Source organism: Phalangium opilio, unplaced genomic scaffold (assembly GCF_054372755.1).
Source record: "Phalangium opilio isolate 3A_F unplaced genomic scaffold, DU_Popi_V2 ptg000082l_1, whole genome shotgun sequence".
Taxonomy (NCBI): Eukaryota; Metazoa; Arthropoda; class Arachnida; order Opiliones; family Phalangiidae; genus Phalangium; species Phalangium opilio.
In genome coordinates this window covers 9,695,727-9,721,018 of record NW_028324189.1, presented here as the reverse complement: position 1 = coordinate 9,721,018, position 25,292 = coordinate 9,695,727, and the positions used below count along the sequence as shown (strand labels likewise).

At 36.1% G+C, this 25,292-nt stretch overlaps 4 protein-coding genes across 7 annotated transcripts in view; 3 read left to right on the top strand and 1 right to left on the bottom strand.

The window, feature by feature from the left end:
• LOC149651481 (acetylcholine receptor subunit alpha-like) overlaps nt 1-25,292 on the top strand; it is a 120,676-nt gene that overhangs the window by 39,347 nt on the left and 56,037 nt on the right. For all 3 annotated transcript variants that reach the window (XR_016371240.1, XM_089848431.1, XM_089848430.1), the window contains one exon: nt 15,488-15,592. The gene's annotated coding sequence lies outside the window, so the exon portion shown is untranslated. The remainder of the gene's footprint in view (nt 1-15,487; nt 15,593-25,292) is intronic.
• On the bottom strand, nt 285-7,089 carry LOC149651484 (uncharacterized). The gene is made up of 9 exons (XM_089848426.1): nt 6,953-7,089; nt 6,479-6,560; nt 6,210-6,399; nt 6,084-6,146; nt 5,966-6,011; nt 5,150-5,240; nt 5,001-5,073; nt 3,973-4,049; nt 285-3,863 (listed from the first exon to the last, which is right to left on the bottom strand). The coding sequence occupies exons 1-9, from the start codon at nt 7,087-7,089 to the stop codon at nt 1,374-1,376; spliced, it is 3,249 nt and encodes a 1,082-aa protein (XP_089704552.1). The 3' UTR covers nt 285-1,373.
• Nucleotides 7,018-11,592, top strand: LOC149651483 (uncharacterized). 2 transcript variants are annotated; one of them, XM_089848445.1, is made up of 2 exons: nt 7,018-7,144; nt 10,472-11,592. In XM_089848445.1, the coding sequence occupies exons 1-2, from the start codon at nt 7,120-7,122 to the stop codon at nt 11,233-11,235; spliced, it is 789 nt and encodes a 262-aa protein (XP_089704571.1). In that variant the 5' UTR covers nt 7,018-7,119; the 3' UTR covers nt 11,236-11,592. The 2 variants fall into 2 exon arrangements, with proteins under 2 accessions (XP_089704571.1, XP_089704570.1); XM_089848444.1 differs by lacking the exon at nt 7,018-7,144 and adding an exon at nt 8,823-9,889.
• Nucleotides 11,725-14,089, top strand: LOC149651482 (2-aminomuconic semialdehyde dehydrogenase-like). Its single transcript, XM_089848436.1, has 9 exons — nt 11,725-11,948; nt 12,014-12,214; nt 12,317-12,528; nt 12,590-12,756; nt 13,069-13,139; nt 13,196-13,300; nt 13,371-13,539; nt 13,607-13,816; nt 13,876-14,089. The coding sequence occupies exons 1-9, from the start codon at nt 11,776-11,778 to the stop codon at nt 14,020-14,022; spliced, it is 1,455 nt and encodes a 484-aa protein (XP_089704562.1). The 5' UTR covers nt 11,725-11,775; the 3' UTR covers nt 14,023-14,089.

Sequence of the window (25,292 nt, the reverse complement as noted above, 5' to 3'; positions counted from 1 at the left end):
GTAATTTATGGATGGTCCCAAACTTTACCTCTCTCTCCGGTGACTAACTAACTATAATTGGTGGAAAATCTTACCTAAACGCTTTTTTGACATATCCATTTCCTGGTCAGAAATCTTGAACGGCCCTGTCCTTTTATGAGCATCGTGTAATTTATGGACGGTCCCAAACTTTACCTGTCTCTCGGACGACTAACTCTAAATATAATTTTGATTGGAGGAAAATTAACACTTATCTAATTTAAATATAAGATTAGGCTTAGTTTAGTGTAATAATTAGTGACAAATTTATAACATTTTAGCCTTTATTCAACAATATTCATCATTTTTACCCCAAAAAACACATTTAGGGCAAATTTTACTATTTTTTTTTATATTTTTTTATTTAGTTTTTCCTTCACGTGCGAAATTTTTTTGGTCACTTCATTTTATTTTTATTATTATCTCCCGATAATTTGAAAAAAAAAAAAACAGTTATACAATAACTCAAAAAACAATTCCTAAATTAATAAGAAATTTTTATCTTACAGAGATTTTTTTATCGGATTTATTTAAACAGTTTTCCATTTTATTTTATTTTTAATTATACTTAGTAATGAACTAAGCATTTTTCATTTCTCTTCTTTAGTTTCAGTACTTAGCAAAAAAAAAAAAAAAAAGAAAATAGAAATAAAACGAATTCCGACAAAAAAAAGGGGGGGGGGAATAAAAGGAAAATTTAATGGGGGTTTAAAAAATTTAATTTTCTTTTTAATTATCATATTAAACTCCCAATATATTAATCGTTTAATACCATGAATTTTTCAGGGAAAAAAAAAACCAAAAAAAAAACTCGGGTTTGTATATTTGCTTACGCGTTTTTATTTACAATTCTTAATTCTCATAGAAAAAAAAATAGGAAATTTTAATATTTTATAGATTTTTTTTAATCGGATTTATTTAAACAGTTTTCCATTTTTTTCTTCTTTATTTTATTTTATTTTTAATTATACTCAGAATTAACTAAGCATTTTTTTTTCTTCTTTAGTTTCAGTATTTAGCAAAAAAGAAAATAAAAATAATTCCGAAAAAAAAAATTAAGAGGAAAATTTAATCGGGGTTTAAATTTTTTAATTATTTTTTTTTTTTAATTATCATATTAAACTCCCAATATATTAATTGTTTAATACCATCATTTTTAGGGGGAAATAAACAAACAAACAAACTTGGGTTTGTATATTTGCTTACGCGTTTTTATTTACAACTCTCATAGAAAAAAAAAATATGAGAATAAAATAATAATTAGAACTAACACTTGGCTGAGTTATTTAAAAAAAAAAAAAATAATTACGCTAAATTGAAATAGAAGTTACCTATAATGGCATTTTACTGTCTCTTTACCGATCACCAGGTGGTAATGGTGGAGGAGGTGGTGGTGGCTCCCTGGGTAAAGGCGGTTCGCGTGGCAAAGGTGGGCCTTGGTTGTTGTTTAACATATGAGGTGGTAAATTGGGGTACATTTGATGGTGTGGATATAATTGTGACATTTGAGGCGGGGGGTAGTTATAATATTGCTGTTGAGCTTGAAAAAAGTCTGGAGGCGGTCTGGCGTAGCCACCACCCGGTCCCATCATATTGTACTGGGGTGGCTGCGAGAAATTTGGCCCACCACCACTATGGGAATCTTTACCGTTGGAGGAAGCGTAATGGTGGCTCATTCTATTCCCATTTTTATCTTGATGGGGCGGCGGGTAATTGCCACCTTGATTGTTGTTTTTCCTACCACGTCCCCTGGAAGTTGTACCGCCCCCCGAATTGTTATTAGTCCTAGCTTGTTTAGCACCTCGGTATCCGCTACCGCTTTCGAGATCTTGGTTACTACTACTAGATTCCCTCACGTGACGGTCGCGTTTACGCGTTTCTTTCTCAGTTTTGGCCGAAACGGTGGAACTATAAGTCCCAGAATTGAATCTATCTTTGGTTATAACTAATTTCAGTCCCGTACTTCCCGAAGCCACACCACCGGGTGGTGGATTGGCTGAATTTGTTGGCTGTGGCAAGTTAGAGGAGGAGGCGGAAGTAGAAGAGGCTGGCGTAGCTTTCGTTTCAGGGTGATTAGCGGAGGAAGGGGTGTTAATTTTAACTTTTGGAATCTTTATTTTTAAGGCTTCCCTAGGCGGGCTACTAGCGGTTTGACCTAACGCCGCGTTGCCACTACTCAAATTACTAGACGCGGTGGCGGCGGCGGCGGCTTGTTTATCTTTTAAACTATCATCTTGATGTTTAAGCGAACCTAACATAATTTTGTCCTTGGGAATGGTAATTTTTAAACTTCCCGAAACAGTCTGTAGAGGAGGAGGTTGAGTTTCCTTATTTTCCACCGTTGCGTTGCGATGAACGTTTCTTTCTAATTTCTCAGGCTTTTTCCTATCGAGTTTGACGTCATATTTCGTGGGTAAAGGTTCCAAAACGACTGACGGTTCCTTATCTAAATGATGACGTAGTTTAGCTTCCTCGATTTTGGACACTTCCGCTACGCCACCACCCTTTGGTGACTTTGTTTTCCCACTTGCGTGTTTTTGTCTGGATTTTGAGCCGGCGGGTGATTTAGTCGCCACCGCTGGCGCTGATTTAGTAGCCCTAACTGGCGACTTCTTATTCGAGGAGGAGGCTGAAGTAGTAGACGCTGTAATAGACGTTGTTCCATTGCCCTGAGGTATTAGAGACGCGACGGCGGTGGCGGCGGCACTGGGAGGTAGTATCGTCATATTTTCTTCTTTAACAACCGTCGGTGGTGGCTGTTGTTGGTTCTTTATCGTGACGTTTTGAGACTGAGTAATAGAAGTACCGAACCTATCGTCAATTTGAGCCGAGACGGATTGATTAAGGCTATGCTTGTTCTCTTCCATAAAATTAGAGTTGTTTAAGTGTGGTTGTTGTTGTTGGTTTTTCATCATCATCATTGAATTGTGACCTCCAACATTATCCTTTTCCGTTGTTAAGTGAAATTGTTGCTGGGGATTATTATTTTTAGGCTTGGAACTCTCAGCAGCCATTTCGTGTTTATCACCCGACCTACGTTCCCTAGAAGAGCCGTGATGCGAAGAAGGCTTCGAACTAAGAACATCTTCATTCTTAACCCCACTGCCACCACCACCGCTGGAAGCGTGATGACGATCACGACTTTTGTTTGATGTAGAACTTCTTTCCCCTCGTTCCCTTTCAAAGTGATGATGAGACGCTTTGGTTTCATCGTGTGGTTGTTGTTGAGGTGGTATGGATTTATTTTGCTTTGAGCTTGAAGTTATCGTCGCGGTTACGTGAGGGACTTCGGATTTTTCAATTTTGACATCTAACTTTTCGGATGATTTAGATTTGTTTATCGTTTGTTGTTCCGGCGGCCTTCGTTTATCTTTCCTTTCTTTTTCCTTCATTTCGTGATAAGTCGCTAATGAAATTGAGGCGTGCCCGCTTTTTTCCTTCTTTTTGGACGGTGAATTTGTTGTCAAAGTTACGTTAGGAGCAGAAAGAAAGTCTCCGCTTTCCCCGGGTTGTTGATTTAGACGAGGCGAAGTTTGTTGTTCTTCTTTCATTATCATTCCTTGGGATGAAGGACCCGGAATGGCTAATAAATCTTTCGTCGTACTATTACCAGCCTTTTTAACATTTTCATTACTACTATTATTACTACCGCTACTATGAGGCGGAGTATTTCTCGATGAGGAATTCATTAAGTGATCTTTTTGGGAATCTAAAAACTCTTTACTTTCTAGATATGTTTCTAAATCTCTTTCATTATCAGGGACACAATTAGACGCCGATGATGCGCAGGGATTTTCAGTTTTTAACTTTTTATCCTTATCTTTATCACTAGGAATTTGGTTGTCCTGTTAAATGGGAGGGGGGGGGAGAGAAAGAGAGGGGGGGGGAATTAGTTTTCAGCTTTTAAAAAATGCCTTGGTTACCCCCTTGACAAAGTAATTATAAGATAATTACTTTGCTTCCGCTAAGTATTTTCCTTTTCAAACGACTTGGGCATTTGTCCAAAATAGCTAAAAACTCTGACGTTAATGCTGAAATGTTAAAAGAAAATGTTAGAATAGTTTTTTCAGATGCATTTAGGCACAGGCATAGGTTGTTTCTAGGGCTGTGCAAGGCAAAAGTTGGTATTTAATAATGTCCATGGCCCCCAGCTGAATTTCGAAAATATTTATAGGAATTATAGGACTTTTTTCATGAAAATATAGAATTTTATAGGACGGTTTTCCAGAATTATAGGATTATATAGGACACAAAAATATCAATTTTTCTTTTTTTTAAAGAACCAGTACTGCAAACATGGGCCGAGTAATTAAGCTAAATGTTGAAAAACATACCACCTTCCACAGGTAAACCATTAAAACCAACTTTGGAGGCTCATAACTCTGGTTCTAGTAGAGATACGGGGATGTCCTTTGAGTATCTTATAGTCCTATTTGCCCCCCCCCCATTGAACCAAACTAAAAAATTGGGGTCTACTACACACAGGGGTTTCCAGAATTATAGGATTATATAGGACAGTAAAATATTAATTTTTCTTTTTATAAAGAACACCAGTACTGCGAAAAAATTATTTCCCACCTTTTTTGATCTAGCAAATGACAACTAATAGACTCCCTATTAGCTGCCCACACGCAAAACTCACCATGGTGGTACACACTGAATGTTTAGTTATCGGAACCATAATATACCGAGCTAAAGATACAGTATTAGGGAAACCATCCGCATTTTATGATATTTTTTAGACCTGAGTATTGATGGGTTGCTTAAAATTCGCCCAAATTTTAAAATTATAGGATTTTTGGTGATTTTTATCAAAATTATAGGATTTTATAGGACAGTTTTAAAAATATAGGATTTTATAGGAATTATAGGACCTCTGGGGGCCCTGTATGTCACTATGAGAAAGGGGTAAATTACTTTTCTATTTAATTATGAGTGCTTTTTGCAAAGCCCCAGTTGTTTCACTTATTTGTGTGTCTTACCTTCTAATTTTTCCAAAGTAACCGATCTGTCTATATAAAAAAACCATTCTCTGCCTTCGTAAGAATGCGGGATCTGAATGATCAAAGCAAGATTGCAATCTTAGAATGACTGACTTATTTGAGCTTTTATTATAGCTCTTTGTTTTTACCTCCCAATTTGACCATTTGCAAGCTAGGTGAATGCAAACGCAGGCCACCAAGGTTGGTTTGTATTGCAGGCACATTGTGGTCAAATGCAAACTGATTAAAAATAATCAAATCAAAACCAAATTAATTAATTAATTAATCAGAATTTAACTTCATTATTAAAATAAATAAATTAATAATTAATCCCCCCATATAAATTTAATTTATTTATAAGTTTTCTTGAGATATTTAATTAAAAAATTAGGTGTGTCCATTTTATAACTATTTCTAACTAAAACGATTAATTAATTTGAAACCCCCAAATGATTTAACAGGGTTCGTACACTACCTGGAAATCCTGGAAAAGTCAGGGAAATTGAAAATAGGCCTAAAAGGTCAGGGAAATTGAAAATAGGCCTAAAAGGTCAGGGAAATTGAAAATAGGCCTAAAAGGTCAGGGAAAAGTCAGGGAAACTGAAAATAGGCCTAAAAGGTCAGGGGAAAGTCAGGGAAATTGAAAATGGACTTCAACGGTCAGGGATTCGAGTGATTTTAGATTGATTTTCATATATGTTCGCCATGTACGTTTTTGCAAAAGGTCAGGGAAATTTGTGGAATTTAGTCAGGGAAAACCTGGAAAAGTCAGGGAATTTCATTCGAAAAATTTTGTACGAACCCTGTGATTAACTTAATGACAAATATATAATATGTATCAAGTTTAAAGTTGGATAACTCACTGATGACGCTTAAGAAATAAGTTTAAGCACTTTTTCAATGACTAACAATTGAATGAATTTAAGTTTTTTTTTAAATTCATAAATTTTAAAGTTAATCTCAACCTGTTGGTGGCCATGAAGTAGGAGGTCTGGGCAAGGTCCTTTGAAGCTACAAAAAAAAACCACCCCTCTCTAATTAGTATTTAAATTAATTAATTACAATATTGAAATCAATACTAACCTCTGACAAGTTGGCTCCATTTGACGACATAAGTGTGAGGATGATCAATAGCAATGTCAAAACCTAAGAAATTAATTAAAAATGATACCATATAATGATAAAAATAATTAAATTTAATGAACTTACCTAATGTTTGCAGCATAATATTCTCATTAATGACAATTTGTTGAGTTTGGTCCGCGTATTCCTCACTTTTAACATCCAAGGGTGGTTTATCCCCTCTAAGAAACATGTGGGCAACTCTAATAACATGCTCAAGTTTACGGGGCTGTTCTTCCACTTTAGCAGCCAAGAACAGGGCGCAGGTTGATATAGCCTGATTATGTATGACAATTATACAATTTAGAATGCATTTAGATGGATTATTATATAGGAATACGGAATATGGGACTCACATTGCGATGAAACTTGGAGAAGGAATGGAATACGTAGAATCTGTGCATGTAAACAATGGCTGTATTTATGCAGAGTTGGGTACTATGTTTTGGTTTTAAAGTTAAGGATAATTCTACCTCCATTTTAATTCGCAATTTAATGATAATTTAGTCATATTTATCTAATCTACTACATTGTTTTAGTGTATAAAAAAAGATAAGACCAAGGCTTAGGATGGTGTAAATAGAACAAGGACAATGATGTCATGAGAACATCGTTATTTGAGCAACTTTAACTATAGTAATGGGACTTTTAATGGTTATACGATTTGAATATGGTTTTAAATATATGGAAAACTCTATTTTTGATGGAAAAAACGTGGGAATTTACTAGATATTAAACAAAACATGATTTGTCCGTAAGCCTAACACGTAAGCAAGCCAAGGCTTAAGGGAAGGGATTTTAAAATGTTATTATTGTAATTAAAAGGATACACTTGAAGGCGTTGTCCCATGTCCTGGATGAAATTAGCGGCTTGTTGTCTATAAGACAATTCTTTGTCGGGATCTATTCCACATGCTTTACTCGGACTATTTAATAACCGATCTTTACTAAACAACCATCTATCCATGTCGTTTTGACCTTTGACCGCGAACGCCAGATGAAGTCGGCTACGTCTGGACTTGGTAAGCGGCAACCCTCGAAGTCAATTTTGCTAGCCGACTCAAGCCAAATCCAAAGCGGAAAATTTAATTTTCAAAAGCAGTAAGGCCTCGCTATGCCTGTTAATAATGTAAATTATATTACAAAACTAGGGACAAAATTAGTTATTCCTCGCGAATTATGGGAATCAAACTTTTTTCCGGGTTTTAGATGAAAAACTTTCCATATCTTAAAAATGCTAAAATTTTGTTCAAAATGGCAGAATTTTCTCTACAATTGCCTAGCCTCCACCTAGCGCCCTAAGCCTAATCAACCTAAGTTTTTAACGATTTTGTCTAATAGTGTAAATTTTTAATCGTAAAATAAGGATCGGAAATTCTAAATATTTTTTCAAAACTGCACGATATTAATTAAGACCTTAATGGCGTATAATGCAAAGAAAAATCGTAATTTTAATTAACTTACCTGTAGTTAATCCTTGAATTAATCCAAAGGGAGTTCGTCCTATGGTTCGTCACTGCGGTAGTAGGTAATTTGGTCACGAGTCACGACTGCACGTTGATAGTTAACTTTATGACGTCAAAATGATCAAATTTAAAACTTAAAACTTTAAATTGCAGAATATCCAATATTAAGCAACTCAATACCGTCAGAAAAATTACGCACGTTTAAGTAATATCTGAAAAATGGTTTGACTGTTTTACCTAGCTTTTGAAATACTTTTCACGATTGTTAAAAAGAGGGGAGGGGAATCCAACGCAACGTTTGGACAAATAGATAATGGCCGGTTCACCTTTAACCGTGACCAAAGGTCTCTATACAAATACCCCATTATTATATTTGACCCGCGTTTATTTTAGATACTTGTTGAAAGTTTTTTGTTATATTTTACCGCTTAGGAAAACCCAAGTTGTTTATATTTTCATAAATACGTATTAGCACGCCCATAATATTTTCGATCCTTACAAACACACTCAAAGGCTAGGTACTGCCGCGAGTCGATTCACGCTCTCGTCCCTGTCCCTCTAACACCATCTTTTAGGATGTTCGCAAACAAAATCACACATGGAGAATTCATACCATTTACACTAGGAGGCCGGGCTACCTGCTTTTGTCCGCCAGGTAGCCTGGCCTCCTGTTGTAAATGATATGAATCCTCCATGTTTTAAAACTATCTATACTATTGTATGACTAGAAGTAGGTAAATACGAAATTTTAATTTCTGAAAATTTTAAGAAATTACAAATACAATGAAATGGTATACTACAAAAACACGTTGCACTCTAATCTTACGACCTTCCAATTATGGAACCATTTAATTTTCGTATTTCTCTTGAAAATTATTTTTATTTGAAAAATTTTAACTTAACAATTAATATAAAGTGGCAACACACACACTGACGTAGACCTTTTTGGGGGCAATTTCACAACCCCTCTAATGAATGTTCTATCTTATGAATTATTTAGAAGGTAGATAAACGCATCCTTCATATCTAGCAAAGCTAAAATGCACGAATAGACCATTTCGCGAGTTACATACTGAGAAACCAACACAAAGGGGTGACGCCTCCGTTAGGGTATTCTCTCTAACGGGGCCAGAAAAAGCACATTGTTCAATAAAATTTTAAAATGTTCCATAATTTTTCTAAAAACTAAGGTGGGTCACTGGACATTTTGACCAATAAATTTTCCGTAGTTTTGATGGTTTGACTATGAAGATGCGACAGTAATTTTGAACAATCCAGTGGACAATGTCCTATAATTTTTTCAGTCAAAGGGTTCGTCACTGAACACATGTCCTATAAGAATTTTTCCTTATTTCCGGCCCTGTTTAGCTAGCCTATCGCGTTTAGTGAACTCGGGCTCCGTCTGGCGTTGCTTCTTGGTGCGAAGGATAATACCCCAATTGCGGCCTCAACCCTTGTGTGTTGTGTTTGTGTTCTCTATATATAATTTCCGAAATGGTCTATATGCCACCTACAGGCCCTGACGTCAAAAATGAGATAGTGTAGCGCCTGTATAGGAATCAATGGGTAGCTTAGGCACTGTGCGGGTTAGAAAGGGTGACAAAAGGGGTCCGAAATCAATCAAGAACGCTCTTCCTTCCTTCCGGGTATATATTTATTGAACCGGTGGAGTGGAAGGAATTCTGTGGCCTAGGAAAAGGGGGGCAACCTTTCAAAAAACGTTACATTTTTAGCATCCGACTCGTTGCTAGGCGGTTGTTAGGTGTTATCCTCCTAGAACGTGACTTTATCCCGTTTTACCTCGACTTTCAATGGCATTTAATGTTGTTAGCCCGACGCGGCAGTAGTTTTATTGCTGTATGGGACTTACTAATACTAAGTATATAAGCGAAACATTCTGCCTTAGTCAAGGCTTGCTTTTTTTATTTCCCGTACAAGCTAGTACGATCTAAACTTTGCGGGGGTACAAAATAGTGTCAAGTTTCTCTCTTAACGCACTCATCGTTCTCGCTAACGCATTGTATAACTTTGAAAGCGGCACTCGTTAATAATCTATCCCTTCTTATCGAGTCTAGGATAGTTGTAGTAGCTTATACTTTTACAATCCTCCATTGTGAATTGTAATCGAGGTCTTAATAATGGATCCCCCACCGAAACACGTAGTACGTTTGATGTCCCCAAAGGATTTTGATCAAGTATTGGCCATTTGGGCCGATACCGGAATGTACCAAGCGGATGATAGTTTAAGTACATGGATGAAAATTGATCCGAGAGGATTATACGTAGCTTCCACAGATGAAGGTCTGTCATTGGTTGGTTTTTGTTAAGTACATGTTTTTGTTGTTTTTGAGAGCTATCTTCCCTTACTCGGTTGTACCTCAGCTGTGTCCTAATTGTGATTTATGTGAATAGAAGCTAAATCGCTTGACAATTGTGTGGAAGGAGAGGCACGTTTATTTTGAATAATAGTTAAAAGACTGACTATACATTGTACGTTTGAATTAAATGCTGTTATCCTGGTACTGGCGTAGTTTTAATGCAACACTTAGTTGCGAATTTGATTATCATAGCGTAGGCATAATACTATTATTTTATACCATGTGCGACTTAATTAACCTTATAACTTATTCAATGTCACAGTTTTGTGGTTTTGACGGAAGACAATAAGTGCATGGTGCTAAATAGTAATGGTTTTCCGCAAATTTCATTTATAAACTGTGAATAAATGTAGCTTTTAGCAACCAAATTTGAAAAAAAGTACTTTTTTAAGAATCAGAGAATATGTTTGTATTTTCACAATGATTAGCTAAGATTTCGCTCCCTATATCGTTTTCATATCTGAAATTATCTGAATACATTTTGAAAAATGTTGAATATTTCAAGGGTACATTCTTGGTATGTGTTGCGCAGTCTTTTCCAAAGATGACTTGGCATTTCTGGGTTTCTACGCCGTCAGAAAGGAGTACAGAGGCAAAGGTGTTGGTGGCGGAGTCTTCAAGGCCGCACTGGACCATCTTCAAGGTCGAAACTGCGCCCTGAACACAGAGGCTAAACATCTATTGACATACAGAGATAGGGCCGGCTTTAAATTACAGACCGGTTGGATGTCTTTGGCTAGTCACGTAAATTATGACCCTGAATTTGACCAACGACTCGGTAAACTTGACAGAAACCCAAATGTTAACGTAGTTCAGATTAACTCCGATGAACTGATGTCGCGAGTTGTGAAATTCGATGAAATTATCCATGGATACAACCGGGAATTGCTTCTCACTCTAAGCCTAAATGAAGCCAATTCCTTGGCGATGGTCGCTATGGATCGGGATAACCAGGTCAAAGGTTATGGGTTAATTAGGAAAGATGTGAAAGGTTACGCGGGACTAGGACCCCTGTACGCCGATGATAATGCCACAGCAGAAAATTTGACCTATGAATTGATTCAAACCTACAGGAAGATGTTTGGAGATCAATTACTCGGTTTGGTCTTCATGGGTTTGAAAAGTAACCCTGGTTCAGTGGCCATTATTGAAAAACTGAATATGAACATTGATGACCGTTGCGAACGATTGTTCATGCGCGAAATTGTGAACATACCCGACATGAGTAAAATTTACGGGCAACATGACCTTAATTTTTGTAGTTTTTAAGGTTATTTTTGAAAATTTATGATAATAAATGTATGGTACCTGTGAATTATAATCTGAATAGTCTAGTCTAATAGATATAATGTTTTAATTGTAGAATTAGTAATAAAATTACTGATAAAGTTACTTGCGCATACTTTACTTTTCAAAACTTAGAGTGCACATTCTCACGATCGATGTATTGATTTATACTTGGGTTGGGAATATACTGACTTCTCTGTTGACTTTAGACTTACGATTTGATTAATCGTAACCTAATATTCTAATATAGTTATTGCTACGCTATCTTTTATACAGTTATAAATAAGATAAATTTTAAAAAGCTTGGGGGGTATTTTTTTGATTTTATTTCTTTTTATTTCAATTGATTTATTTCATCCAATCGAAAACGAGACGATGGTGTCACCTATCTTATCAGCAATGTTTTGATAATTCTTTTTCGGAATTTGAACTGCGATTAAAAATTGTGACTATACAATATTTCGATATTTTTTAAAATCATTAAAATCGGTTTTTGAACTTATATAGTCGAGTTGAATAAAAATGTCCCCGGTTAAGATACTTAACTTTATCGATGGAAACTTCCATGAACCCGAGAGTAAGTCGTTTATAGACAGTTTTAACCCATCGACTGGTCAAGTATTTTCGCAAGTACCTAATAGTGGTCCTTCCGAGGTTAATTTAGCAGTAGAGGCAGCTAAAGAGTCGTTTAAAAAGCAAGTATTAGATGCGTGTTGGTAAACTACTTCAAATGGTTTTAACTTTGAAGCTATTGATGTAGATGGTCAAGGACACCGGTTAATGAGAGATGCCGTATTCTACTCAAGGTCGCTGATATAATCGAGTCTAAGTTAGAGGAGTTCGCCCAAGCAGAATCCGGAGATCAGGGCAAACCTTTATGGTTGTCTCGGAGCGTTGATATACCTAGATCTGTCGTTAACTTCCGGCATTTTGCACAATCGGCAAAGGCCGATGTAGATATGTAAGTCACTCACGCGCCCAAGGCTAGCTTGAGAACATTGTATTAAACTCCATAGGATGGGATTCAATGAGATAGTTTATAGATAGATACGTACATTTATAGGGCTATCAGTCAACCCGAAGACGGTGTCCTCAACTACACTGTCCAAACCCCCGTCGGTGTGGTGGCTGTCATATCACCGTGGAATTTTCCATTGTACTTGTTGACATTTAAATTAGCACCCGCTTTAGTTTATGGCAATACCATAGTAGCTAAACCGAGTGAATTCACCTCAACGACGGCGTTCATGCTGTGTCAGGTGTTTCAGGAGGCTGGTACGTCACACGCGATAAACCCAAATGATGCCTATCCTAATTTGAAAACTAATTTTATTAGGGTTACCTGATGGGGTGGTAAACATGATTTTTGGATATGGACATAATGTTGGTGAGCCATTGGTTTGCCACCCGGATGTTAGACTAGTTTCTTTCACCGGAAGTACCCGAACGGGTACCCGTATCGCCCAAGTGACTGCACCCCAAGCCAAACGACTTTCTTTAGAGGTTCTTAAATACTCGGGCTATAGACTAGTTCATACACGCGGAGCAACACAAATGCATTATGGCATGTCGGACATTATTGGTAATAATAGAGATGCCATGAGTCAATCCCAGATGGAGCCCTCAATACAGATAGCTTATGGTTTTCACGCTTATCTCAAACTCCATCTATGATTATGTTGGGCCGTGTCATATCTATTATCATCTTTAATGGCAGGGCTGCCCCGTGGTGCGCGTTTCTCCGCAAGTATGTATGTACGAGTTTGACCATATAAGATTACAGAAATCTTTAATTATAAAACAAATAAATATTAGATGGGTGGTAAAAACGCCGCTGTCATATTCGAAGATGCCGATCTTGATAAAGCCGCGAATACCCTCATAAGGTATCAGATTTAATTAATGATTCATTACATATTAAACATGAACTCTATACTTATAGAGGGGCATTCATGAATTCCGGACAAGTATGTCTATGCACCAGTAGGATTTTTGTTCACAGATCTGTTTATTCCGACTTTGAAAAGAAATATGTTGAATTGGCCAAGTATATAAAACTTTAACTTTGACATAATGACTCCTAACTCGTGAATGAACATGGATCTTCCTAATTTAAGGAATGTCGTAGTTGGTCCATCAACAAAGGAAGGGGTTTATATGGGTCCCGTTAATAACGAAATGCAATTAAATAAAATTAAAGGATACCTCGATATTGCCAAGTCAGAGGGAGCCAAGTTTCTAATTGGATCGGAACAAAATCTCGAACTTCCGGTTGAGAATCAGAATGTAATCTAATTTGTACCATTTCCTATTACTAATTGGGAGTAATGAACTTAAGAACAACCCAAAATAGGGGTTCTTTGTTAGTCCCGTTATTTTAACCGATCTGAAACCCGGCTCCCGTCTTATGAAAGAGGAAATCTTTGGACCAGTAACTTGTTTACAAATCTTTGGCGACGAAGATGAGGCCATTTCCAGAGTTAACGAAACTGATTACGGCCTCTGTGCCGCCATTTTTTCTAATGACGTCAGTCGAATCCATAGAGTCGCGCCTCAATTGGACGTAAGTCGAAATTGAACCGAATTAAATACCGATATTAGCCGATTTATTATTGTAATTAGGTTGGAACGGTTTGGTGCAACTGTTGGATGGTGCGTAACCTTCACCTACCATTCGGTGGCGCAAAAATGTCAGGAATCGGTCGAGAAGGCACCAAATATTCCAGGGAATTTTATACCGAAACTAAAACCATATGTTTAAAGTTGTAATATAAGAATTGTTGTTGCCTTCAAAAAGATTATAATAATAAACCAATTGGCTAATTTTCGTCGTTAAGCTTTAGTTGTTCTATATTTTGGGGAAAGGGTTTTTGGAAAGAGAAAAGTTTTAGTAAAACCCCAGCTGCGATACCAAACTCGGGAAACTACTTAGGCAAATGAAACTTTAGGTTCCCTGACTAGTTCCCGCCGTCGAAATTACCCGCCAAAACTAAGGGAATAATCGTGGTAATACCACCGAGGAAGTATCGCTGCTATTGGATGGAGTTAGAATAGATCCTCATTAAAAAACCAATAGATTGGGGCCAACGAGCGAGTGGACTTAACAGGCGAAGAAAACTCGACCATCCTTGGGTTCGTACCGGACCGGAAGTCAATATAGAAAGGGAAAGTCGTATAGGAATCTAGTTATATGTAGATAAGTTTGTCTATAATGAACTCTATGATTGAAATGAATTTATTTCTTTGCGCTCGCCGTAATATTTTATTCAGGAATCAAAAGAACTTTTTCGTTTGGGTTTCATTAGGGGTTTATATATATATAATCCATAAAATTCTAAATATTTTATTAAGGTAATTTTAAATAATCCCATCTTTGTTGTTTTTCTTTTTTTCGCCTTCAATTTTCATTAATTTTTCATTTGATTTCGATTAGTTAATGCAGCTGTGATTTTGGATGGATGTTGTTAGAATGGAAACCTGACTTCCACTACCTTGAATCTAACCAAACAAACCTTAATTTAACTCTTACTAAATTTAACACATAATAAATACAAGGACGTTAATCAAGATGTTGACAATGGTTATTAGGGACTTATTTTAACCCTAAACAATAAAGCTAGCATTTTGTTTCTCAAATGTATCTACTTATATACAGTTATGTATGTTATCTAATCTTGCGTGTTGTTGTTTATTTGAGTAATTATTAAACTAATTAGCTATATTTCACCAATTGGAGCTTATAACTATACAGAAAATCTGGGTTTTCAAATGGCTATATCACTTACTGTATAGTTAGTTCTACATAGTATTTTGAAATAATTATTTCGAGTCGTAATATCGCGCCTTAAGTCTTGAAATACCTTAAAGTTTCCTGAAGATATTTTCCTTAGGCAAAGAGAAAGAGGGTGAGAGAGAGAAAGAGAGAGAGAATAAGGACAGGTGCATAACGCGCGCGTCTATCCTTTGGCGCCCCCTCGGAACAGGAAACGGCAGTGTTTGTCCTTAAAGGATATCCTAGACTCATTCCTTACTCGCCTCTCGTTCTCGCGATCTCTAAGAGAAAATTTTCCTGATCTTTCTATCTCTGTTCTATAGAGTCTAAACTTTCCTTTATACTAAAAATATTTATCAGTGTAATTTATTTATTTTTATTTTTTTCTTCTTCTAAAACTGTTTTTGAGTTAATTTAAACGAATAAATAAACAATTTAAACAAACTTTATTTAAACTTTCAGGGACACAAATTTGCGCGTGTTTTTGGACATGTTGGAGTTTCGACTGATGGTGCAGGTACCTTATATTTAGTGATTTGGAAGCTTGCGTCATCTTAAATTAAAGGGGTAAGTCTTTTTTGATATTTTCCGATGAAATATAGCCCCCCATTACGTCCGCCTAAAACCCATACACTTTAGACGAATATTGTTTTTATATCTCTCTGAGAATAGGGTCCCGAAACATAAGGGTATGGTATTATTGGATTATTTCGACCCGTTGAACCTTAACGAGCCTATATAGTTGTTGGAGAAGGAAAATAGGTGTTCACGAGAGGTTGCAAGCTTGCTTTACGCGCCTTGCTGAGTGAAAAGGCTTTGTGTATTGGATATTTTTTTATATAATATCTATCAAAAACAGAGGCGGGTTTATTTCCCCAAAAAAGAAAAAAAAGAAAAACAAAAACCAATAGCTATATTACAACGCGATGAAAATTAAGTTTTTAACGCTTATCAATTTAGGTTATTTCTGAAACACCTGGACTTTTTTTTTTTTTTAATCGCTTTTCATTATCAAGTTGAATTTTTTTTCACAAAACCTCAAGGTGATTTAGTCATATTATTAATTTAATTTAATTAATTAATGTGAGCTGCAGATTAATTAAAAGGAGGGAAATTATGCGAAATTATAAATACGTGTTAGAAAGTGAAGATAGCCTATTTTAAAGGAAAGGATCACCATTTTTTTATACCTTTTAACGCAAAAATTATCAAAAAGAATGTTCTAAACAGGCTCTTGGTTCACCTCCGTTCCAACCCTTGAGAAGAACTCATTCTGAACCACTTCTAATGAACCTTCCCATAGAGTTACTTAATACGAATTGTTACTGCGCGTAACTAACTTCCATACAGTTAAACAAGCAGCATTCTGAAATAAATATAGTTTTCACTGTTAAGTCTACACAAAGTTAATACCCCTTTTCTTTCTCGGCTTAGATTTCAGTGCAGTGTTGTCAGGCCCTCTGTGAGTCAAGTTGCGGACAAGCATGCACTGACTGAAACTGAACTGCTAGCCTTTCTCTACGCAATCTCTTGACTCCCCAACGGTCTGGCAACACTGGGGGAACGGCATAAACCTTCATTAGTAGAAACAGCGTATAAGATATTTAAAGGATGAAAAAAATCTACCAGACAATTATAGTTCATAAGATATGTTCCATAAGTTTGTCACTGGTTACAAACTGGAGCTTGTCATGAAGTGAATGACGTGGGGCATAGATTCGAGGTAAAGCGACGCCTGGTTTTTGGCGCTGTCAAAGGCTTAGTAATGCAGACTAAATAGGAAGATGGAAGTCCTGCAAAACTAACCGAGTGTAGGACTTCAATTCTCGCTTGTAAATCTCCCTCTAGCTCGAGTTGTCTCTAGTATTACGAAGTATAGGAAGTGTCATACTTATGGAAGGAACATATCTTATAAACTTATGATAATATTTAACGGAAATCACGCGTGTTTTACTCGGAAATACTCTTTCTTTCCTAGGACGTATATCATACTTATATTTGTTACGTAACTTATGATAAAACTATATTGGTTTATTACATCAAAACACCAGATATCGTAAAATTCCGCGGATAAAACCTTTTTTACGGTATATTTTTAGGTTATTTTAATCTACAGATCTTTTTTCTCCCCCCTCTCTCAGTATCGTGTTCTATATATATTTTTATTTACATTATCTTGGGTTTGGTTTGGTTTTGGCAAAAGTTGCGGTGGACCTAGGTTTAGCGATATTAGATTGTATCGATCCACATCCGTTTCGCCGTAAAAGCTATATAGCGTGGTGCTTGCGGTGGTCAGTTCGTCTAGTTTAGTTCCGATTGTATTTTTATTGTATCCCAATACAGCAAATGCTACAGCCTAGATAGCAATGTCGATGTAATTTACCACGGGGCAAATATCTTAATGGTCATTGCAAAGGGGATTAAATAATAGTTGACTTGCTCAAATGACTTCTAGTTACTTACTGTATAGCATTTAACAGGGTTCATACAAACCTGGGAAACTCAAGGAAATAAATAGTTGAAAAAAAAACCACAGGGAAAACTCAGGGATTTTTAGTAAAATTGAGGGAAATTTGTGAGGTTTGAGTAAGTTTGCTCTGAAGGGGTTGCTTCAACTATGAAAAACCTCTCCAGTTGTTATTACTTCATTTATGGGTAAAAGCCTGGAAAAGTCAGGGAAATATATGGGAAAAACCTGGAAAACTCAGGGAAATATATGGGAAAAAGCCTGGAAAACTCAAGGAAATGTATGGGAAAACCTCGAAAACTCAGGGAAATGTATGGGAAAAACCTGGAAAACTCAGGGAAATATTTGGGAGAAAACCTGGAAAACTCAGCTATATCGGTTTTCCAAAAGTTATATGAACCCTGATTTAAGGCCCGGAAAATTGTTGACCAAACTTATTTGGGAGGTTTCTGTATGGTCTATTTTAGTTTAGGTACCTTCCTCTCTGTACCAAACCGCTTATCGATTTAAAGGATACGTGAAGGATTTTTAATTAATTTGTTTTTAGGTTTGTTGTAATTAATAGAATAATCAATAGAAATCACTTGATTTTCCTTTTAACTCTCCTCAGCTTAACTGGGTTGAAAATGGTGTGCTAGCAAAACATAAAGTAGGCCTAATCTTTTATTATACCTTTAATTGTCCAGCCAATTTCATTACCCTTGATCTAAAATACCGCATGGACACGCTGCTGATATCGTCTCTTTGTTCCTTACAACCATTATGTATTTTTATTTCAAATGTCGATATATTGAGCAAGTCGGGTTTTCTTCTGTTTCGAGATAATGATTTAGTATGCATTATTCTACCATCTTTTTGTCATTACGTTTCTTCTTTGTTTGTGTATGACAGTCTGAAATTGGCTTATACTGCATGCAGACAATCTCGTTACGTATAAAAAGGATCAGATAGATATATATATTTGCATATTGGATGTATGCTAATTTGAATCTATCCCCATCAAATTTTTATTTACATTAGAGTTTTATCTATTTATAAGTCATGGAAAGTGTCTAGTTGCAGTTCGATTTCGGTTGTTTTCTTTTCGTATTGCGTAAGTTCATAAGATATGTTCCATAAGTTTTTCACTGGTTACAAACTGGAGCTTGACATCATGAAGTGAATGAGGTAGGTCATATATTCGAGGTAAACCGACGCTTGGTGAGGCGCTCACTGTCAAAGGCTTAGTACAGACTAAATAGGACCTAGATGGAAGTCCTGCAAAATTAACCACCGAGTGTAGGACTTCAATTCTCGCTTGTCGTTCTCACTCGAACTAGCTCGAGCTGTAAGTCTCTTGCATTACGAAGTATAGACAGTGTCATACTTATGGAACATATCTTATGAACTTATGTTATTTGTAAGCTGGATTTTAAGTAGTTTTCAAAGAGAGAAATTTGGGCAAAGGTTTATCCTTAATTGTTTGCGTTGAATTAGGACTATTCAAGGTTAATCAATTATGAATTTTCATTGAAAACCCTTACACCGCAAAAGAAATAAATTCCAAATTTTGTCGTTTGATGTATATTGTACGTGTAGGAGAACTAGTACCACCCCCACCCTTTTGAGTATTGAACTTGAGTTCTGAACCACTCACTCTTGTCTTGGTTTCGCCGCTTTTTATGTCTCGCCTCATTAAACATCGCCTTGATTCGATTTTGCAGCAGACGTGCCTGAGGATAAGAGGAGAAAGAGAGAAAATGGGAACCAAAAATCCTACCAAACTTAGTTAACTTAATCATTTACAAAAAAAAAGACAGGAACAAAAAAACACTCATTGTCAATTTGAGCCTCTCCAGATCAGTCCTGGGGGGTGTCTAATGATCGTGGAAACTTGGTGTTTAATGTCAGTCAGTCTCATAACCTTCATCAAACCCTTACAGAAGTTCATTTAGTTGAAGTATACATTGTGTTCCCAAATGAGTTGGTTTGACCGAATAGCTATGGGTTCTTTAGGCGATTTTGAGTCGAAAATGTAACCTCTATGACATTTTGTTCATTTACAAGTTATGATTGGACAGTGTGTTCCAAAAAGGGTTGAGTGGACCGAATAACAGTGGACAATTTTGTGTCGAAAATATAACTTTTGTCCACTTACAAGTTATGATTGGAGTATTTTACGGGTGACCCCTTAGGGTCAAATGTCATAGAAGTTACATTTCCGACTCAAAATCGACCACTGTATTTCGGTTCTATAATTACCCTCTTTTGAAACACCCTGTATGTTTTATTTGTATGAAATTTAAAATAATTTTCCTTTATTTAAGGTTCTATAGAATTTAGGTTTGTTTTTAATTGTGTGGTAGAGAATGGCACGCGACGAATTTTGAACAAAACCAATCTGATAGAGAGTGAGGGGAGGGGATGACATTATGTCAAACTTGACAGGAGGGGTTATTTGGGAGATTCTATACCAGGACTGACTTAATTAACGACACATTTTTTTTCTCTAAACGTCCCGCCCACTTCTATGGGGTATTGAGGGGGGGGAGAGAAATGGAGAATTACACTTACTAAAAGTTGTATAGCATGACGTAAATATATTATGAATATATCAAATTGTTCCATGAATATACGATATTGAAGATGAAGACAATTCAAACTTTTTTTAACCTCGCTTTTAAGGTAGAATAGACAATTTTATAAATTCGAGGGTAAAATTGAGGTTTTTGTGTTGACCACCTTGTTTTCTTAAGACGGGAACATTGATGGGTAAGTGGCCTAGGTGGACTGGTAACCTTGAAGCCTTTTCTAACGTCTTTGCGTTCACACACCACCCTTGAGTTTTGTCTAAACTATATCATATCAGCAGACGACAATGGGTCTATTCGATTATAAAATCTGGTAAGTCGCACTCGATCCCCAACATAGTTCACTATTCATGGGGTAATTTAACATATTCATGGACGGTTTTAGGACGATAGAAATTACAACATCGATTTTTATCCTCGAAACAAACTCTAAAGTTAAACTGAATTTTTTATCAACGTAATTAAGCATCTTTGTCCGTTCCGTTGTTTACTCAATTAAGAGAATTTTTTTCTTCAGTAATTTCGTTTGAAAAATAATTTAGCAATTAATAAAGTTAAAGTGAGGTCAGCTACTTTTTAAGAGAAATTGATGATAGATTTCCTGTAAATCTTTTTTATTATTTGAAGCAAATAATTAGAATTTTCGCTCTAGAGGTGTTAAAAAGAGAGAAATTTTGACGCTCGGCTTGATTTTGTAACAAGGCTAACAAGGCGGTATCTTGGCAACGAATAGCTTTTTATTTTAGCAAGAAGCGATATCTAGTTTACTAGGGAGAAGATATAAATTCGCCACATTTCTAGCTTTATCTCCAGTCCAAACGTCGTAGGTCCGGAGTTAATCCCCGCCTCTAAATTACAACCAGCATCCCATTGGTTCTTGAAAACTCACGTCAGCGCGACGCGAATGACGAAAATTACGTGTTTTCCGACTGAGGAGAGGCGAAATAGCCCGGCCTCCTTTTACGTCCCCCCTTATATTTTGAAAGGGGGACTGGGACTATGGCGCGCGAATACTTAGGTATCTTATTTCTTCTCCCTAGTAAACGAGATATATCGCTTCTTGATTTTAGTTTGAATTGGATGGGGTGTACGCTTAAAGTTTCGTTTAAGCCGTGCCTAAGGATTGCAATGTCGATAAATCGATACACCTTACAGGTCTTTGTTCGTTCAAGTACCCAATTAAATAGGCTTTGAAGTTTACTTTTGTAGCTTTAACTTTTATTTCAGAGCTAGCTAGTGCACGGCGGAAGTTGTTACGTTTTTGTTGAAAGAAATTGGTTTTTGGGGCAGTTTTTAGTTGGTTGTGACTCTCGTAATTGTTATAGGAGGTTAAAATCGTTGAAATTTATTTCAGTAAATTCTCAGAGTGATTCATGGAGATAAGCAGTAGATTCTGATCAAAAAGATGAATTTTGATTAAAGTTTATTTTAGGGGAAAAAAATTGAACATTTTTTCATTTTACTTTTTAGTTAATCCAAAAAATAATATGAATTAATTGCCTATTTATTTTTAAATCTCTTTTGGTGAGATATTTCAGACCTAAAATTATATATATTTTAAATTAAACTCGTTCATAAAATGAATAAATCTTTCTTAACACGTTATTTAACATTTACCGTAACATTTTTTATATGCAAATTAAGGAAAAAAATATGTTCCCTTAATTTTGAGCTATGAGAACAGTATTGAAAAAATACTCCTGCGAAGTTTTCTTTTGATTTAACAAAAAAAAATATATGTAATTTTCTTGAATAAATAACTTCAAAAAGACTGCTAATAAGGCGCCTGAGTTCAAAGGCGAAAATTTTTTTTTTTTAAAAGGTAGGAAATGTGAGATAAAGTCGTAAAAATTTTAATATCGAAGTTTAGTAGTATGCTTATAACCTTAATAAAAAAACCCACCGCGAAGTTTTTAAAATAGTTGGTAATTTTGGATAATTTTAGCTTGGGGTATTTTAACTAAAAAGTCTGGAGAGATAATATTTTCAACGAAAGACCAGGCAGGGTTGACACAGTACCTGGAAAACCTGGAAAAGTCAGGGAATTTGAAAAAGGGTGTAAAAAGTCAGGGAATTTGAAAATTGTTGTAAAAGTCAGGGAATTTCCATTGCATATCGACTTGAGAAAATGTGTAGTCACGGCCAACTAGGCGCACCAACTCAAATACGGGACAAATCACAATGATAAGGTTCTATAGGCCTACATTAACTGTTTCTGATAGTGCCTTGTAAAGTTTTATTTAATAGTAGTTTCATTTAAAAACTGTGATAAAATTAGCATAATTGTTAGTACAAAGCTGATGATAAATAAGGAATTTTTAAAGGCTGCATTCTTGATAATCGGTCAGGGAAATTGGCTTTAGATGGTCAGAGAAAACCTGGTGGAAAAGTCCGGGAATTTTGAAACGAAAAATCTGTGGCAACCCTGCCAGGGAAAACTAAAGCTACGGTTCAGGGTATACCAATTTAAATACTTTTGTACGCCCTCACTAGAGTCCCATTGGGAATGTTACATAATCAAAATGGTTCCGTTTCTCTCTTGTAGACCTATATAGTGTTTCTTTACTGTTAAGCCTTTTTTTTTCACTCCGTTGACAGACATCTAAAGAGCTAAAACATTCTGTCCGTCGTATCAAGCTTAATAAGGAATGATATACGATCCCCCCTTTATATTTTTTTTGCAAAGTAGGATATCCTTATGGTTGTACTACTACTTTACTTTCTGCCACCAAAGTTCCATTTCCTAAGCCTTTGCAAACTTGCCAAGGCTTAACTATACGATTCTTTAAGACTATATAGTGACAGGGAACCTCATTCTGGCAGATACAATTCGTCTTTTCCGGTTCCTTCACCGGAATCTGAAATGTACTAGGAAAACTTCTTTTTAAGAGAGGCTCGGTTACGTTATAGTTTTAAGTGTAGAATGCTAAGTTGTTAGGACTGAAGTTAAACAAAGTTTAAAGGTCATTACAAGAACTGATTGTTTATGATAATACAGGATGTTTGTGTGTGACTATTTCATTATTTTATGGGCCAACCGGGGGCACATATCTCCGTGACTAAATGTTGTAGACCCCCATGTTCTGATGACCTTTCCAACTTAGTTTGACCCCATGAAATAAATCAGTTTGCAATTATTTATTTTTGGTTCTGATTCGATAGAAGTAATTATTTTAAAATGTTTATTTTAATCTATTAAATTATTCCAATGTTTTAAATCTATTCAAATGAAATCGAAAACCCCCAACCCGAGGGGCTAATCACTGTCAGATTCCTTGTATACCGATTACGGATTACGTGTAATTATTTTAGCACTGTAAAGGGTAGGGTTTTGTAAAGATTCGCGCAATCACTTTAGTACAGTCAAAGGTACAACGATTACACTGAGTGACCGGCTCCTCGCCCCTACCCCAAAAAAATACCAAAGTTGCTTTTTGATGTACGATTCGATTTGCCTAAAAAAAGAAATACTCCCAAAATGCATTCGGAGAATTTTGATTCTTTTCTTGTGATTGTCCCATCCTCCAATCTTTTCTTCGGGAAAAGGCTTAGCAAAAATCCCCAAGGTGGCTTGGATGCCGCCCGCGCGAGTCAAAGAGTTCGAACATTGTCGCTTCGTTTTTGAAACGCTGCTGATCAGGGTATTCGTTCTAGAACAGTGAAGGTATCGCCCTGAGAGTAGTTTCCAGAGAAAGTCCAAATGGTTTTTCTCTTTTCGCTCTTGGGCTTCCCTCATCACATCCTCATCTTGGATCTCTTCTCTTTTTGTATTAAAATAAAAGCAAGGGTCCCATCACAACAGAGAATTATAGCTATAGGGGAATACGTAGAGTAGAAGATGCCCGTATAGGCGACTGTCTAACCCAAACTTCTCGCTCTAGACAAAGTGAAACTGAGTCAATAACATTAAGTTTAATATTTTGTTCTGGGTTTTTTTTTTTTTTAATATCTCTGATCACATTCCTATCATTACTAGCCTAGCTATTAAAAGTGAAATATGTAGCAGTTTTTATTCGTGGAATTATTAAATAGATTCATAGCTCTCACTGGTTGCACTGTTTATAAGGGAGTATGGAGTAAATATCTTTTCTTCCTCGAAAATCTCCTGGGAATTTAGGGCTTTTCTTTGTAGCTCTACAAAGGTCATTATAACATGAGAGTACTATCAAAAGATAGCTCAACCCCTGTTTCTCCCTTTATCATTCTCAGGTTAAGTTGTCAGTATTGTAGCATTTTCCAACGAAATAGCGTAATGTATGTAACTAGTCTGTTCATGAAAGTTAAAATGTTTCTTCTCTTCTCAGAATTGCCATGCAGCGTTTCACTTGAATTCATTAGAGGTTTATTAATTTATTTCAAGTATTTGTTTATTTATTTGGGTAATGAATGTGTCAAATACAGTACATTAAATAGTCCCAGACGTCAATTTGTAAAAGCAAATTCTGTTTATCGTTAAAAATGCTTCAATTTGTGTATACCCAACGTCTTATCCAGTTAGGCCTAACTTTTTCTGAATTTTAAAGTAAGGATAAGAAACTGAGGGAGATGGGGGGAAACGGTTATCTTTTGAATATCGTATCGGAAAAGCCTGCAGACTTCCGGTAGAAGATTTCAATTTGAATAAATTTTCTCTCTTTGAAATCGAAACGACACGACGCTCTTTCTTGTAAGTTTGAACACTTTTCTCAATTTTCAAAAGTTTCCCTATCCTAACCCCCTCCCCGGTTAGATATAAATAAGAATTCGTTTCTAACACGCGCCTGTAAAGAAACCTTGGTATTTATTGTATAATTAAAGGTATAATAACCTTTTAAATAGATCACGCAATGTGGCAATGTGGAACTTTAGCTATTACAGCAACCAATCAGAATGTTTGTTTAATTCCACTGTAAATTCTTAATGGAGTTTAATAGCGCACGCGAAGTAATGTCGCGCGCTTTTACGATCAATGTTTCGACGCTGTTTTGAATTATTAAAAGGCTTAAATTAGGCTTAAGACTTCGTTGCCCGCATCTCCTATTAAGTAAAGAACAAAAAGGTTTTCCCCTCCCCCCCCCCAATCTTGATTAATTTGGGGGTTCACATTCACGTATAGTTTTCCAAGCGTCTTCAAGCGTGCGATTCTATTTCTAGAATGAAGTCACGCGATTACGCGATTCTCTCTGTAAGAAAGGGTCGAGTTTCTTAGAGAATAACACCTATTTTCTATGGATAAGTTTGAGTAAACCAA